Source organism: Phalacrocorax carbo, chromosome 3 (assembly GCF_963921805.1).
Source record: "Phalacrocorax carbo chromosome 3, bPhaCar2.1, whole genome shotgun sequence".
Classification (NCBI taxonomy): domain Eukaryota; kingdom Metazoa; phylum Chordata; class Aves; order Suliformes; family Phalacrocoracidae; genus Phalacrocorax; species Phalacrocorax carbo.
Window position 1 is genome coordinate 107,339,209 of NC_087515.1, and position 16,091 is coordinate 107,355,299.

At 37.9% G+C, this 16,091-nt stretch overlaps 1 protein-coding gene across 3 annotated transcripts in view; it reads right to left on the bottom strand.

Annotated features, from left to right (window-relative positions):
- Positions 1–488: 488 nt before the first annotated feature.
- The window catches only part of SH3YL1 (SH3 and SYLF domain containing 1), a 48,403-nt gene continuing 32,800 nt past the window's right edge, over positions 489–16,091 (bottom strand). For all 3 annotated transcript variants that reach the window (XM_064447970.1, XM_064447969.1, XM_064447971.1), the window contains one exon: positions 489–1,092. In XM_064447970.1, coding sequence (XP_064304040.1) covers positions 893–1,092 — 200 coding nt within the window. In that variant the 3' untranslated portion in view covers positions 489–892. The remainder of the gene's footprint in view (positions 1,093–16,091) is intronic.

Below are 16,091 nucleotides of genomic sequence, written 5' to 3' on the forward strand. Positions count from 1 at the left end.
TATTTTACTGTTAATAATTCACTCTATTTACTCTGTAATTTACTCTATGTTGCTCTTTCCTTAAAGGTTAAACATTAAAAAAGTCTCAAATGGAAAGAGCAGGAAGAGTTGTGCAAGCTCACTTGTGAACGAGGCAGAGATTCCTCTATCTTGCTTTCCATCTGCGGAACAAGTTCCTGCAGGAATCAAGGGACAACATAAGCCTATATATTTTCTGGGAGGGACTATTCATGCATTTTATTAAACAAACTTTCAGAAGTGTTTAAATTCATCAAAGACGAGGGCAATAAAAGACAATCTATCAGAGAAGCTGAACTGCGCAACTGTTACAAAGTTAAACAGTCAACTGTTACAGACCTAAAATGGTTACTAAGAAAAATTTCAATGCCAAAAGTAATTTTCAAAACCAGGTAGGAAGGTAATTTCTTCTGCCATACCTATGAAAAAATATCTGTGTTTAGTAAAAGTAAACAACTCCAACACAGAGATGATTTGAAGCAAATTTGAGAGCATTTATTACAGAAAGAGACCATAAATTATAATTTAATAGAAAGCAGTATTTTTTTCAGCATGTCTATTTTTAAATTGCTTGTTTTAAATTTTTCCCTCGTGTAAAAAATAAACCTATATAGCAAGGCAGAATTTAAACTAAACAAATTGGAGTACTTTTTATGCAGCGACTTGCTCAAAAATAACACTTCATCATAAATTGACTATAACCTACTGCTTATTTAAAGAAATAAGTTTAGGGGAAAGTTAAGTTCATTTAATGCATTTCAATTTTGTGTTACAATAGTCTTGATCGAGAATCTCATTTTAATAAAATCTGAAAAGTTAAAATATATTTTTAGTGTAAATATATTACTGCTTCAACATTTTTTTCTATACAAATTTAGTTGTTAGTTATGGCAACATAATTGGCTGGAAAGATGCCAGTTTGTCCTCCTATCCTTCCTTCCCACCAATCAAACTGGGAATCTGTTTTGGTTGTGACTGTGATTTTGTCTCCAGCTTTGAAAGTCAAGTCACCCGGCTGCTGTCCTTCAAATGAATAAAGTGCTGTCACTTCTACTGGACTGCTCCAAGAGTTACCTGAAGTGAAAGAAATTAAATAAATAGGAAATTACTAAACTGCACATACAGTAAGCTCTTAAATACAATATTCTTAAATGGCAGTACAGAACAGTGACAAAGACACCTAAATAATTTATCTGAGCATATAAACCACTGATAAAAAACCTCCTTCATTCCCACAAATTCTCAGGTAAGTGCAATTTGGATTCTAGCCTACCAGCACAGACTATTTGATAAATAAAGGAGTACCCTATACAAAATAAAGATTACAAAATAATTTTTTCTATATGCCTCATACAGTCAAATAGAGACAGTGGGAACAAAAGCGGTGCATTGAAGAAAGTGCAAGTTACTTCCTGAAAGATTGCTCAATGGAACAACTTTCAGGTTTTGGTATGTATTCTCTGTGACAGTTTCTTCATAGAAATTACAAAACTTAAAGCATGGATTTTGATGTTTTAACAATATTCAGAATACAGCATGGTAAAATACAAAATAACTACAGCACTTCCCTTCTCTTTCCATAGGGTTTGCAGTGTCTAGGATTTTGGTGTTTCCCACACATTGAACAAAACACTCAAAACGTGATGGCAGAAAGAATAGATTATGGTTTGACATACTGGAAGGGACTTAGCTCACATAGTGGTATTTTAAACCACATATACAAATAGATTTACTCTCTTCCCACCAGGCTCCTACATAACTATTTCAGTCCTTAACTGGGACTGGAATTGTTCCATGAGTCTTCTGATCTAGAGTTAAAATCACCCAAAAACTTGGATACCATTATCCAGCCTCTACTCCTGTTGACATTTTTTAGCACATACCTCAATGTTTATTGCTATTGAACTTTCAATTAAGTGAGTATCTTCAATTTGCTAATAATTATGTTTGCTCTCAATTCCTTTAACTGTCTGAACTATACAAGGTAGTTGCATTTGTTTAATGTTGATATAGAAAACAGTTAAATCTCTTGCATGAATGCATCCAGAAGTGAAAAAATGGAAGGTGCAATGGAATACTAGTCAAGAGGAAATAATAAAGACATTTACACAGTCAGGTGGAGAGATTTCAGGATGTATTGCTCATAGGGACACGATAGCTGCACAAATGCTCAAGCATGCAAGATTAAAGGCTTTTAGCATTAGCTGCCCCTGCTTGCTGCCAGAACTGTGTTGCAAAAGGGAAAACCCAAGCTCTTAGTCTACACAATGGAAGTACAGAGCTAGAAAGGATGGTGAGACAAGCACTGATACTTTCCTTTTGGCAGTCTGTTGTCAACAACTGATACCCACAGAACTTTTCTTCTAGTTGCTTTTATCACTTCAAAAGGAAAGAGGAAAAATCCTTTTGCCCCCAAGCCTCCTAAATACAAACTTGTAGCCCAAACAGGACAGAGAAAAACGAACTAGAAACGTATCCATAACCAGCATAGATTTTATGTTTCTCCCAGCATCTGTCAATATATTTGTTCATTCCATAGGCCAATTCTTTCCTTTTATGATCTGCATGTGTAGAAATCAAAGCTTAATAGAAAATTCTTTGGCGATGTACTGGGAAAGTGTTGACTGCAGACAAGTCAAATGCTGTCTTCCTCAATCACAGAGTCTCTCTCTCGATATCTATATTCATGATCTAAAGTCACACACCACTATTTCTTATGATGTGAGAACAAAACCCAATGAGAATACCATGTTTATTAGGTCCTTATCTCCACCAATTATTCCTACCAAAGAAAGACAGCAATACAGCTTTTCTAAATATCCTTTTCACTTTCACACTTGAAACCCCGACAGACTGAGCAGTCAGCAATTACATGATCTTCCTTCAAGATTTGAAGCATTTGATGCAGTCAGGATGATATGATGTATTCCCATAAAAAGTGTGGCTTGAAGATAGATGCTTTGATTGAGGAAATCACGGCAAAACCCATAAAAGATGCTTTGACTTTTTATTCCTAGTTTTAATTGAAGAACAGTAAGAAAATACTATGGCTCAGGACTCTTTAGGTGCTAAGGCATGAAAATGGTTACAACTCAGTTGCATATAAAAAGGAAGATGGGGTGTGTTTTACCTGCAACATGCATGGGTAAAAGTGCATTTCATGTTACGATGAAGGCTACAAATTCTTGTACTCTGAGTTCTTAATCATATGTGTTTCCATCAGCTAAGTGTTCAAATGGACAATCACTGAAGGAGAACTAGACATATATTTATAACTGCCCAAACTATGTTGATATACTTGGAAAAATTAAATAATTGACATCACAAAAGAAGAGACTGAAAGTGCTAAAAGTGACTGTGAGAGCATCTTTTCATTACATTCAATAGAAGAACTGTCACACAACTAATATGCTTGTAGCAATGGCAGCAAGTAGTAGTTACCTCCACCATGGCTGAACTTCCATTAAGAGTAAGACTGTAATTCCTCTAATGCAAACTATTGAGTATACTGAAATTGCCTCAGTAAAAGCAGAATGAAAAATGAAGGGAAACTAGACACAAATTAAAGCATGAAAAAGTGGAACAAAAGAAGTGCGTGTGAGATATTAAAGTGTAGGAGGGCATCTGATGTACCACAATCACTCCTCCAACATTGTTTGCTCTTGTCATGTGAACAAGATTGTTTTAAGCATTTCCTTTCCCACTTCTTTGCCCTTGTAGTGCATGCGTATCTTTCCAAACATGCAGAAACCTCGAAGTACTACAGCTGATTATGAACATTGATTTCTGAGTCCCTGCCCCATTTGCTACCTGTTATCATTTAAAAGCATTTATTCCTGTCAGCTATTTCATAAAAATCTTACTTAATTTTCCCTAGCAGCTCTTTCTCATATTATAGTTTCATTTTATTTCTCACAAAGATTCTAATTGCTGTGTTTTACTTCTATATTTTTGTAGCATAAACCAGATAAAATGCATATTTATTGCCTCCAGATTGCAGCATCCCGTGCCTCGTATTTATATGGATCATCCTAACAAGCAGGTATCTTAAATGAATGCAGTGTTACAAAATCTACCACATATATTACAAGGGGGAGCTATCTCATGTTCTTGTTTCCTGATTTCAGTTTTACCTAAAAGGGTTTTAAATAAAATTGTTATAGTCAACATGAAGATTGCTGAATGCGTATATTGGAACCACATTTGCAGCTCACACAAGATGGTGCTACAGTGCTACATACAGCATATGACACTAAAATCATTGAGATTTATGAGTATGCACACTGGAATAAAAACAAATTACGTTGTGGAAAATCCTTAATTAATGGTATCTGAATACACACAGCACACTTTTGCAAACACAGTGGTCAAAATGGAAACACAGAAATTTTGGCTGAAGATCAATTAGTGCAGCAGCCAGCATACATATTCAATACTCTAGCATACGTGGGTATAGCGTATGCTGGATAACAAACTGCTCTGACCACAATATCCTTTCATTTTTATTCGTCTTTACATACCATAATGATTTGAACTTTTTGCTAAGGACTACTGCTATGGATTAAGGACTTGATGAGGTATGAACCAGAGTGAATTTACAGCCTCTTGGCTGCACTGCAGTACCAGCCCCAGAGTGAATGAAAGAACGATAAAACTATCTTTAATTACAGCACATTTACCACAGAATGAAAGCATTCTCTAGAATGCTGCTAAGAACAGATGCACTTGCTACGTTTATATTAAACTGTTGAAGAGTGCCAGAGCCTTTCTTTGACTTTGAGGCCAACTGGCATAGACTGTCCACATACATACCAGTAAATGCTCACCATCCAGAGAGGAGAGCCACATCCAGACTACCTACTTGCTTCTGTGCTGGAGTAACTCCTAAACCACAGCTGTGAATTATCTGGGAAAGTCCTAGGTGAGAATAATCCCAAGGAACTTTCTAACAACACAACCACATAGGTAACTGAGTTAAAGTGCTTGGGTCAATGCCTTCACACTGCGTAACCAACCAGTAGGTGCACCCACCAGTTTCACCTTCTAATGTGAACCTATAAAATATTTGTAAATGCATAGCCTGATTCTAAGACTGTTTTTTAGAGAAGAACAGGCATTTTACATCATTCTAGATTCAGTTTATTAAGCTTTCAAAAACTAAATCCAAGTTGGAAGACAGAATAGTACAGTCCAGCTGTGGGTCCCAAATTTAATTGTACTGGCATAGAAGTATATCCCATAGCCACTGAATGTCTGATGCTGAAGCAGATGCAGAATAATTATACAAAAACTGTGTTGCTTTTGGGCATTGACACAGCAATAAAACTGAAATAAGTTTTATGTGCTTGAATTAGTGGTGAGATTGCTAAGCATCTACTTTGCAAAATTCACTGTCAGCAATTAGAGACCTAGCAGGATCTTTGTGGGTCATGCATGCGTCTAGATGATAGAAACTATAAGTGAACTAACACAAACTGTTAGTGATGGATTGGGGTTCACCCAAACCATATTAAGGAGCTTGCAAAAAAAAGGAGCCCTGTGACTCAATTGTTACTGCAAATGAGTTATCTGATCAAGGGTACTGATGACTGACAAGGTAATCCTATTGTTGATTGTCCGTATATTATGTACTTTCCGCTAAACCTCTACTTTGGTAAATGGGCTGTGGGTCTGGTTTCTTTCGAAGCTGAAAGGTTATAACATTGCTTCTACTGGGATGCAATATACCATATGAAAATGTGATTGTAGAGGTAGCTATATTTTTCCTTGAAACTGAACAGTCTCTCTACCTTACTCTTACCTTTAAATAACTTGTGTTATTTTAAAAAAATCAGTGTGAATGAGCAACACATTTGACATACTAACTTCTACTTTCTCTGTTTTTTTGTAAAGTAGAGAGAAGTGATTGGAACTGCCACACAACATGTTAAAGTCAGATGAGTCTCCAGCATCAGAGAAGACAGAAGTTATACAGTGCTGACGTAAAAGCTCCACCAAAAAGTGTCAGCTTACAGAAAAGCTGTAACAGAATTCTCATTGGTTAAATAGAGACCCAGAAAACTAAGCAACCACGTGAACCCCATTTGTGCAGCAGAAATAAGAGAAAACCAACAAACAGACCAAATGATGGAAAACAACTAATGGATCTAGGCAGACGCAAACACCTATGCTTTTAAAAACAAATATATCAAGTATCAAAAAGCTTTCTCATCACTAGTACAGTGTTCAGAGGCATTGAGAGTCTTGTTTATTACTTGTAGGTGTAGGATGAGAGCTGTAGCTAACAGTGAACAGACAGAAATCTTAGCTCTTTACCTTTTATGGGACACTTGGCTTTTGTTTGGAAAGGATTAGTACTGAGTTTGTAATTAGAGTTCAGGGAAGAATCCAAAGTAGGATGAAGAACTAGGTTAATTACCAGGTCTTGTAAACCTCTAAGTAAAAAATGATAGCTGGTGACAGCAACAATGAAAAGTTTGTATGTTTTAATGGCCAGCCTTAGCAAATGCCCTGGACCACATGACCTGATAAAATACAACTGAGTGTGAATAGCATGTGTGTACATATGTATTGATTGTCTGAAGGATGTTTGCTCCTAATTACTATATTAAAAAGGAAGACTATTATCAGGCCCCAACTGGACATGTTAAAGACAACCATTAGCTTGATTCAACATGAGCCAGCAAGATTCCATTACAGCAGAGAAGGTGAATGGTATCTTGGGCTGCACTAGGCAAAGCATTGCCAGCACATCAAGGGAGGTGATCCTTCCCCTCTGCTCAGCAGTGGTGAGGCCACACATGGAGTGCTGGGTCCAGTTCTGAGCTCCTCAGTGCAAGAGAGACATGGACATGCTGGAGAAAGTCCAGCAAAGGGCCATAAAGATGATGAAGGGACTGGAGCATCTCTCCTATAAGGATAGGCTGAGAGAGATGGTGCTGTTCAGCCTATGGAAGAGGAGGGTCAGAGGAGATCTCATGGATGTCTATAAATACTTGAAGGGAGGGTGGAAAGAGGATGGGGTCAGGCTCTTTTCAGTGGCACCCAGTGACAGGACCAGAGGTAATGGGCACAAACAAACCCTTTGTTACTGTAAGGGTGACCAAGCGCTGGCACAGGTTTGCCCAGCAAGGTGGTAGAGTTTCCATCCTTGGAGGTATTCAAAAGCCATCTGGACACTGTCCTGGGGCAACTGGCTCTCAGTGGCCCTGCTTGAACAAGGGGATTGGTCCAGATGACCTCTAGAGGTCCTTTCCAACCTCAAGCATTCTGTGATTCAGCGAAAAACTTCAAAGAGACTTCTGAAATAAAGTTATCTCTAAGTATAAAAGCAGCATGAAAATTTGTAATGGGGGGTGGGGAAAGAGTCTGGACTGCAAACAGCAGTAGTTAAAACCCAAGTTGATAGAAATAGAAGTCACCTTGCCAGTATCACCTCTAAGCCAGACAGAGCAGCCTCCCCGTCAGACACCGTGACTAGCCTGTGCCCAGCTAGGGGAGTGACAGCACACAGCACACCTAGTAGGGACTCACAGCAATTTGTGCACATGCGACGTTGTGGTGGGGCTTCCTTGCCAACATATGGATCAGTGAGTTGTAAGGAGCTGCACGAGCACACACAGAGCTGGAGTAACCATATCTCCAACAACAGGTTTGTGCAAATAGGAGAACTTCCACTGCTAGGATAGATTATGTGTGCTCATAACCCGCACTACCTGTGAGAGGGGATGTGAATGAATGTAAAGCTTTGTACCTGTAACACTTGATATGCATGTATGCCTGTAAGTGCAAAACTGAGACTTTGGAGGTTGCATTTAGAAACTTCAGGTGTCTATCATAATTTTGTAGTTGTATAATATTGCAGTTTATTTGCTGTAATGCTGATATTGATCCTGAATGTATACTTCCCAGATTACAAATTATCTGCCATCAGTGAATTAATAAAGGACTTTGATCCTGATTGTGGCTTAAGCTATATGAATTGAGCAGTCTTTCCCTGTGACAGTTCTTGCAAAAGTGTCAAGATTAAGGTTCAGCCTGAATGGCTCATAGCCATTGCTGAGCTTTAACTAATAATTATAATGAAAGAACTTATTTAACTGCTGGTCTAGTAAGGAGGGCAAGTATGCGTTGTGACGATAAAGCTAGGCCAAGAGCAGGAATTCTGATATATAACAAAAAAGCTAAGCTCATTAGCAGTCCCATGAGAAGCTAGGATGGCTGTTCTTTTTGCAAAACCAAATCAGTTTAGCCTAGGACTGACAAAGTGGGCCACTGTTAGGGTTAAGACTAGGATCAGAGATTAATAAAGTAAGGGGCTGAAAAGAAAAATTTATTGGTGGGCAAGCAATATCACAAATGAGATGAGGCATTAAATGGCAAGAGTAAATATCTTACAGATATTTCTGTATTTGCTATGCTTATCAACTGATAGAGCTACATCTGGAAACTTTTAGTATCTCTCAGAGATACCATTGGATCCTTGCAGGACAGGTGAAGGATAGAATAAGAACAACAAATGACTTACAGTTCATTCTGAGGTGGACACAAATTAGTGCATTAGAGTCAAAGTTAGCTTTAAGGGTGGAATTAGAATTTGCTAACTGGATTCCATACTCAGTTACTCAGCTTCTAGGCTACTTGTAATAGGGGTTTGAACAGTTCCAGCTTTTACTGTTATTGCTGCCCCTCCTCCTTCACATTTTCAGACTTGAGGCTTATTGAACTATATTTTGGGTAGGAACAGCAAGCACCAAAGAAATACATTTTCCGCTGGGTGTAGCACACTGCGTTAGAACGTGGAAGGCAAGGGGTGGGCAAAGGAAAGAGCATGTAGTAAATTCTGAAGGCATCAGGGTCACTACTAATGACAGGGGCAGCTTCTGCATTAGTGCTAGGGCTCAGGGTAGTAGGAACTAGAGACCTAAAATTTTGACTTGAGGAATGCAGCAGCATCAGGGTACAATGATGCGTAAAGGCAGGCAGAGAAGTGGCATAAATTTAACTTTGAAGTAGCAGATGAACCACTATGTTCAGTCTGTAATACTCACAAAAATCGGGTGAAAGCTGGATCTGACAGGGAGTGCGCTTTTGGTTCTGTTTGAGTTCAAAGACCTGAGAGTCAGTGGAAAAATGTAAAGGAGAATGATATGGGCAAAGTCATAGGGCAGGAAATTAACTTTGAAGCAAGAACTGAATCAAGAGGAGAGTAAAGGAATATTCAATTTGCAAAGGTCAGAGAGAAGGATGTTGCATCAATTGAATCATAACAGGGCAAAAGCCTGGACAAGAGTGGAGATGGAAAGAAAAGGCTGCATCTTAGAAATGGTGTTCATAGAACAATCTATAGGTATCATACTGCTCAGAAAGTGAGAACTGAAGAAGTTCAACTCAAAGATCACATATGCTCTGCAGTGGTCAGCAACACGCAGTTTCAGGTTCTATTTGATAATTTTTTAGCTTGAATTCGTAATTAATTAAAAAAGGAGTACCAGAGCAAGGCAGGAAGAGACAGATCTAGAGCAAAGGTAGTCATGAGGCGTCTGCAGAAAATGTTATCTAGCAAATGAAAAGGGACAAAGGATAGCTACCTGCAAAGTCTTAACAGAAAAATGGAGGGCTCATAATGATGCCTTCCAGTGGCACACTAGAAATATAGATGTAAAAGCAATTATAGACATAGCACAGCAGTGGAATTGAGGGAGCACAACTATTACCCATGAAAACAGAAGATGGCAATTAATCTATCAGGTTAAAGAAAGGTGGAATTCACTTTCTAATACATGATTATAAAGAGGTCACTGGAGACTTGGAAACACCAGTTACATTTACATCAGTGACTGGAGCAGTACCAGGGACAACTGCCAGTCTGGCCCGGTCCATGCTATCAGTTTCTCCAAACCAGAGTAGCTTCATTCATATTGACTACTGGGGACCATCTCTGGCACATGTTAACTTTCAAACTACCAAGGAATCATTTGACAGCCCACCACTTTTCCCAGATCAAAATCATACTAGGAACCTGCTAACAATTAATGGAATAAGTGATAAAGTTTCAGTCCCAGGCACATTCCCTTGCAATGTTTTATGTATCAGCAGATAGAGCCAATGGCTTGAACTCAGTGCAAGAGAAACTGCTTTAAAGAGGGTCCAGCATAGTACTGAAGAACTCCAATCAATGAGACAGAAGAAGATTAGGTAACAGCAATATGATCGACTATGGGCTTCACAAGATGAAAGAGGATGAGATGCTGACACTGGATACTGCTTGGATGAGGTTGAGCGTTTAGCGGTCAAAAAGTAGTAACAAGATTGGATGGATACCTGGGGCAAACAGAAACTGAAGGGGCAAAACAATGAGAATCTCCTGCATCCGTGAAATCTATAAAGTTTAGAGAAGATATGAGCTGAGGACAAGTAAAACTGTCATTATCTGTATCACTATCCTCCTGAAAGACACCCAGTGCAGACTTACAAGAGGGGACAGATGCTGGCTAGGACCTGAAGAAAGATCTAGTAATGCAAGACCTCCATACAGATGAGACTGGGAGCATGTAACAAAATAAAGCAAACTCTCTGAGACTTAGGTTGGAGTCTGGTGTGTTGCCAGACATTAAACCACCTTTCTGGCCACTCCTCTTTTTTCTTCCATTAGTCATCTGGGGGGGGGGGGGGCTATTTCAACGCCCTCCACCCCCGGTTGGTAAGAAAGCTTTTTTAACATCCAGCTTCAAGTAATTGAAATCTATCTTATTGTTTGTTGACACTGGCCTTTGGCTGAAACCCTTCTTTCTTGGCATTTACCTTATTCTTTTCTAGGCAAAAAACGTTTTTTAAATCTTCAGACTGTTCTACTAAAAATAACTTAGCCACCCCGTATCAGTGACTCCTAGCTCCACTCATTATACTTATTCTTCTCCACACCTATTCAATTTTACATAATTTTTTCTTGAAAATGAGTAAACAGAATATTACCATAAGGTAAGAAGTAGGTAGGTAACTGACTTCTCACACTCTACTGTTAAGTGTAGAGCTATTTAAATAGAAGAGTGACAGAACAGAAGGAACAGAGAACTAATTTTGTGGAGATCATGGATTTATTTCTGAATGAAAAAAAATATTTGGGATTAATCAGGAGACTCTCAGAACAGATCTTCCGATGAGGAGATAAAGTCACAAATGAAGAAATCAGCAAAGGAAAAATGGAAGCGGAAGGAGAATAGAGAACACTGGAGGAACTGGAAGCCACAGAAAGCTGAGGTACATGAACGAGATAAGTATTAGTGACATAGCGGAGCCACTCTTTTAGCTGAAGGCTGAACTGAACCAAGGCTGCAGAAAAAAATAATAAAGATAGACAACGCAGAGCTAAGAGGTCAAATGCATTTAGAAGAATGATAATGAAGTTACGAAAACTAACAATGAAGATTGAGAGAAACCAAAATAAAGGGGATGTGTACATAATTTAAAGAAACTTCAGAGAGCTACAGATTTTGAATCTGAATCGATATATTCCAAATTCCAGAACTCTAAACCCAGAGCCATATTAGAAATCCAATATTGAACACAGATGTTACACGTTAGTTTGATGATCATTAATCCAACAAGAAGTCATCAGTTCTAGAAACTGTTTTAATATTAGTATGTTCTGAAAACAAGAGAAGTTTCTGTATACAATAAAGGAACCTGTTCCAAGGTTATCAATGACAGAAAAGGAAGCTACCAAACAGAAGACTAGAGCATTCATCAGGTTGAAGTCAAAGCACTAATTGTGTGCTGCACCAGCAATATGGAGAGACAAACTGGACAGCATGTTGTCTGATCTAATGCTCATTCTTCAACTCTCTTTTCTCCAAAGTATTATGAAGCTGAAACTAATAATAGTCTCAGGAATACAGCACCTTTTTCAAGAACATGAGGCAAACCCAACATCTTCATTACAGATGATCAGTCATACTGGGGAGTATCTACCTTTTACTACATCTAAACTCACCCTCTTAGTTTCCATTATATTTTACATCTATTTCTGAAATATTATGTTAAACAGCAGCTATGAAAAGAACTTATGAACATAAAGTTATGCCATACAGAGTTCTGATGTCTTATGTGAATTGTGTCAGGTGTAGTCAAAGAAGCATCGGAAAGGAACCAAGAGGGAGCACGTGGAAGAAAGATGCAAGGCTTAGTGCTGGATTTTTGAGGAACCCATTAGTTATTCCCACATGCCAATTTCCTGCAAGCTGTTCAGTCCTCTAATTTTAAGTATCTCATGCCTTACGTCACCACTACATTTTGTAACCGCTTTTAAGTAAGAGTTTTAAGACAACAATGAATACTAGTCTTAAATTCAAGATATGTGAATTAGCAGTGGTTTTGTTAATAATTCTAATGAGTCACACTCTAATGAGTTAGAACAAAGAAACAGTTGAAGACACACTTTGATGATATTCTAAAAGGCAATCATAGAAATAGTTCAGCTGTTTGAAAGCATGCATGTATGCCCCTAAACTTCTCTCCTTAGAAATAAAACAATGGAAATTATTTCATTTATGTTATGATAACAGTAAAAATACACAGAATACTTCTGATAACATAAAAAGAGATACTCTACGATATAAGGAAATAAAGCTACAAAAGTACATAATTGTACATTTATTACTAACTACATGCGCATGCAACAAAAAAATCCTGTTACAACTGATTTTTCCAGAGTTTAGAAAGCAATCAAAATGATGAACACTGCAAGAGAAAACAGTATTCTGTTACTGAAATAGAAAATATATGGCTTGCAGTTGATGGGACTACCAGTTCGAATATTTCCTCAAATTTAAAAACCTCTTGCATATATTATGTAATTCCATTATTAAACAGGACTGGCTCATTTACTTGCTAGAATGCAAACAAAAAAAAGTATTTCCACAGTGATATTATAAAATATTGAAACATTGTCTCAAAATATGCACTTGCAATATGCAATATTGCACATGCAATAATAAAAACATGACAGATATAGCATCTTATTCCATGTGACTTTTGGAAAATTGGCATCTTGGAGATTAAGACCTTATCAGGTATAGTTCACTGGATACTTAGTAATGTTTTACAGATGTAGAAGTTTAATGCAATTAATACTCCATGCTTTGATAACAACTGAATTCTGAGGCTTTTCTATTCGTAAGTAGTTTCTAAGAAATATTGTTTAGGTAATGTGAACTTTGGCTCAAAGCTGGGGCTCGCACCCACAAAGGTAATGCTGAGTTCATGTTCACTGCTAGGTTGCAGGAGAGTTAAGTCAGATTACTGAATTACCTAGGTAACAATGTCCCGATAAACTGAAACAAAATACCTTATAATGTAAAGGTTCGCTTACTGGGCACTTACTGGGCAATGTCCGTTCTCAGGCTTTATCATTCACTATGCTTGGTGGTAGGCCTAAAACAGCAGCATCTTTGGAAAGTGACAACTGGTCTGTGTTTAAACACTTAAGATGGAAGCAAAGTAAGGCAAGTCTGAGAAGGGATGAAAGGAAGTGGTCTGTGTTATTGCACAGAGAAAAAAAGGGCAGTAAACAAAAAGATGTCATGGCTACCTTCTCTCAAGAGAAGATGAAGCATCAGTCAGCAGGGGGTGGGGAAAAGGCAGTAAAGCAGAAGCATACTGTAGTATGTTACACACTGGGACTTTGAAGGAATTAACTTTTCAAATCCTGTATGGCAACAAAATATAACACGTGCTAATGCCTACTTAGAAAAAAGTCTCTATGCAACTCTCATGCAGAAAGGAAAACAGTAGCCCAACTCTATCCTAAATACCAGAAGTCATGAAAATAATTTCAGTTCTTGAATCACACCAGTATGCAGATCAGTTCTTTTTTCAACCTAATGTGCTTCCTTTTCCATATTCTAAGATCACAATTCTTACCCTTTAACCTAAGAAGAAAGGGTTTTATCACAGCTTCTAGAGCAGAACAGACATATACCTACTTACAAATTTCAATGTAGATGTTTCTGGACAAATTACAAACCAAGTGTTTGTTCAGTCTTACAAGTGAAATCTCAAATGTCCTACCCACATTATACTACTAATTTCCTTAATGGCCTTTTTTATTTTGTTTTTAAATGTGGTCTCACCTCAAAAAACCCTCATCATACACAAAACAACAATCTCAGATCTCACTGAACAGATGTTTGTGAAGGCCTAAATATGCATGGTAGATTTGACATTTTATATCTACAGGTACTAATCTGCTCTAATCAGATACAAGCATAAATCTTCCTGTACAGATACTCGAAGTATGTCATATGCCACCATTGATCCAATTAATCTCCAATACTGCTTATCTGATCAAAGGTCGGGAGACATGATATTCATCAAACCATGCTCAGAACAAATAATCTCTTGCCTTAGCTGTTGTTTTGCCACTAACTATGGCTTGTTTTGAGTAAGTAAACAAAATCACTTGTCTTTCTCTACTTTCTGAAAGAAAGCTTCGTAAGATTCTCAAAGTATTTAAATTCAACACTGAAATCTGAAAACAATTCCTTCTTCATAACTAAGAAAACGAAGATGGACTTTATAGTGTAACTGAGCTTCACTGACACTGCAGTAAAGCAGTACCCTTTAAATGACCACACAAATACCTATTTGTGCTATCAGTTACACAAACCTGCTCTGAAGAGGGAGGGCAAGCACCAGCCACTTTGCTTAATTCTACAATCACTTACTGGCAAAAAAGTCTCCTATATCCAAAAGGGCTGATGTTGGTTGTGTCACAGCAGCTGTAGATTTAAGGCAATTTCAAAACTTTCGAGGTATCTTGGATAATATCAAGGAAGGCCTGTATTATTCCAGGAAATACTCTTTAATATCTCTCAGTACTGAGTACACAAAAGTGCTGGGAAGGAGTGCAAAGCCAGATGATAAGCCCTCTTCCACAGGAACTGTCTCAGCAAACCCTATTTTCTGAATTGGTTGCAGAGCTAGACGTTATATATTACTTCAAGTAGGTACTATATCCAGGCTTCCAGTGTTACAAAGCCCTCCAGTTGATTTCCAGAATAACTTAGTAACCATGTTCTCCATTAACAAAAAAAAATGGTGGCTGGAAAAAAAACCCCTATTCCATGTCTAACACTTGTTAAAGGCAGCACAAAGCAGAGTCAGCCACAGATGCTCTGTACCAGGTACACTACCCTCAATGCTGCTCAAGCCTCAACAGGTAAGAAATTAATCATCAGCTTCAAATTTGTATGTATGGAATGCATGTATTATACACACTTCTATAACAGACTCACAAAACCCAGAAAAAGGCTCAAATATTTTTTACCTCTTCCACATAAACTGGAAATGGACCGCTTCAAAGCGGCTTCCATGTCACCAACTTGTGTCACTACTGAACAGTGTCACGTCCAGCAAAAAAACCTGGTGGTTTTATTGGTGGTTGAAAGAGACCTGACTATATTTAAAGTTTAACTTACTGTGCAAATTAAGCTCATTCAGTATCAGTATGAAACATATTCCACTGTTTTTGTGTTTCTGGCCTACTAGGGAACATGCTGGCTCATCATCTTCATCTGCTGATGGAAAGCTTTCTATCTTTGCTTCAGCACAGTCAGCTTTTGCATTAAAGAAGTGCCTATTTTGTCAAGCATCTGTGGATGTATTTGATATTTAGGATATAAAAAACCCACCTCCTGCTTGCAAGAGTCAATGCTGTAACAGTACTTTTGCTGATTACTTTTTTGATTTTTCTGCCTTTTCAAAAAACATTTAAATTTTCATTCAAACTGAAACAGTCAAATAAACTATATCAACGTCAAGGGCTTTGTTATGTTCATGACTACATTAATGCAAACAACACCTGTGCTGAAATCACACTGCAAAAGCTGAGATGCAGTGCTAAGCATAACCTTCATGTTCTGAAAAGTACAGTACAGTAAGGAGAACTGAGCACTGTTTTATTCAGGTCAAACTGATGACTGAGGAATGATTTGCGGATCTTTTATTTTGTTGACATGCTTCTCCATGTCTCCCTACGCATACATAACATCTCAGCCTGAATACACTGTCTCTGT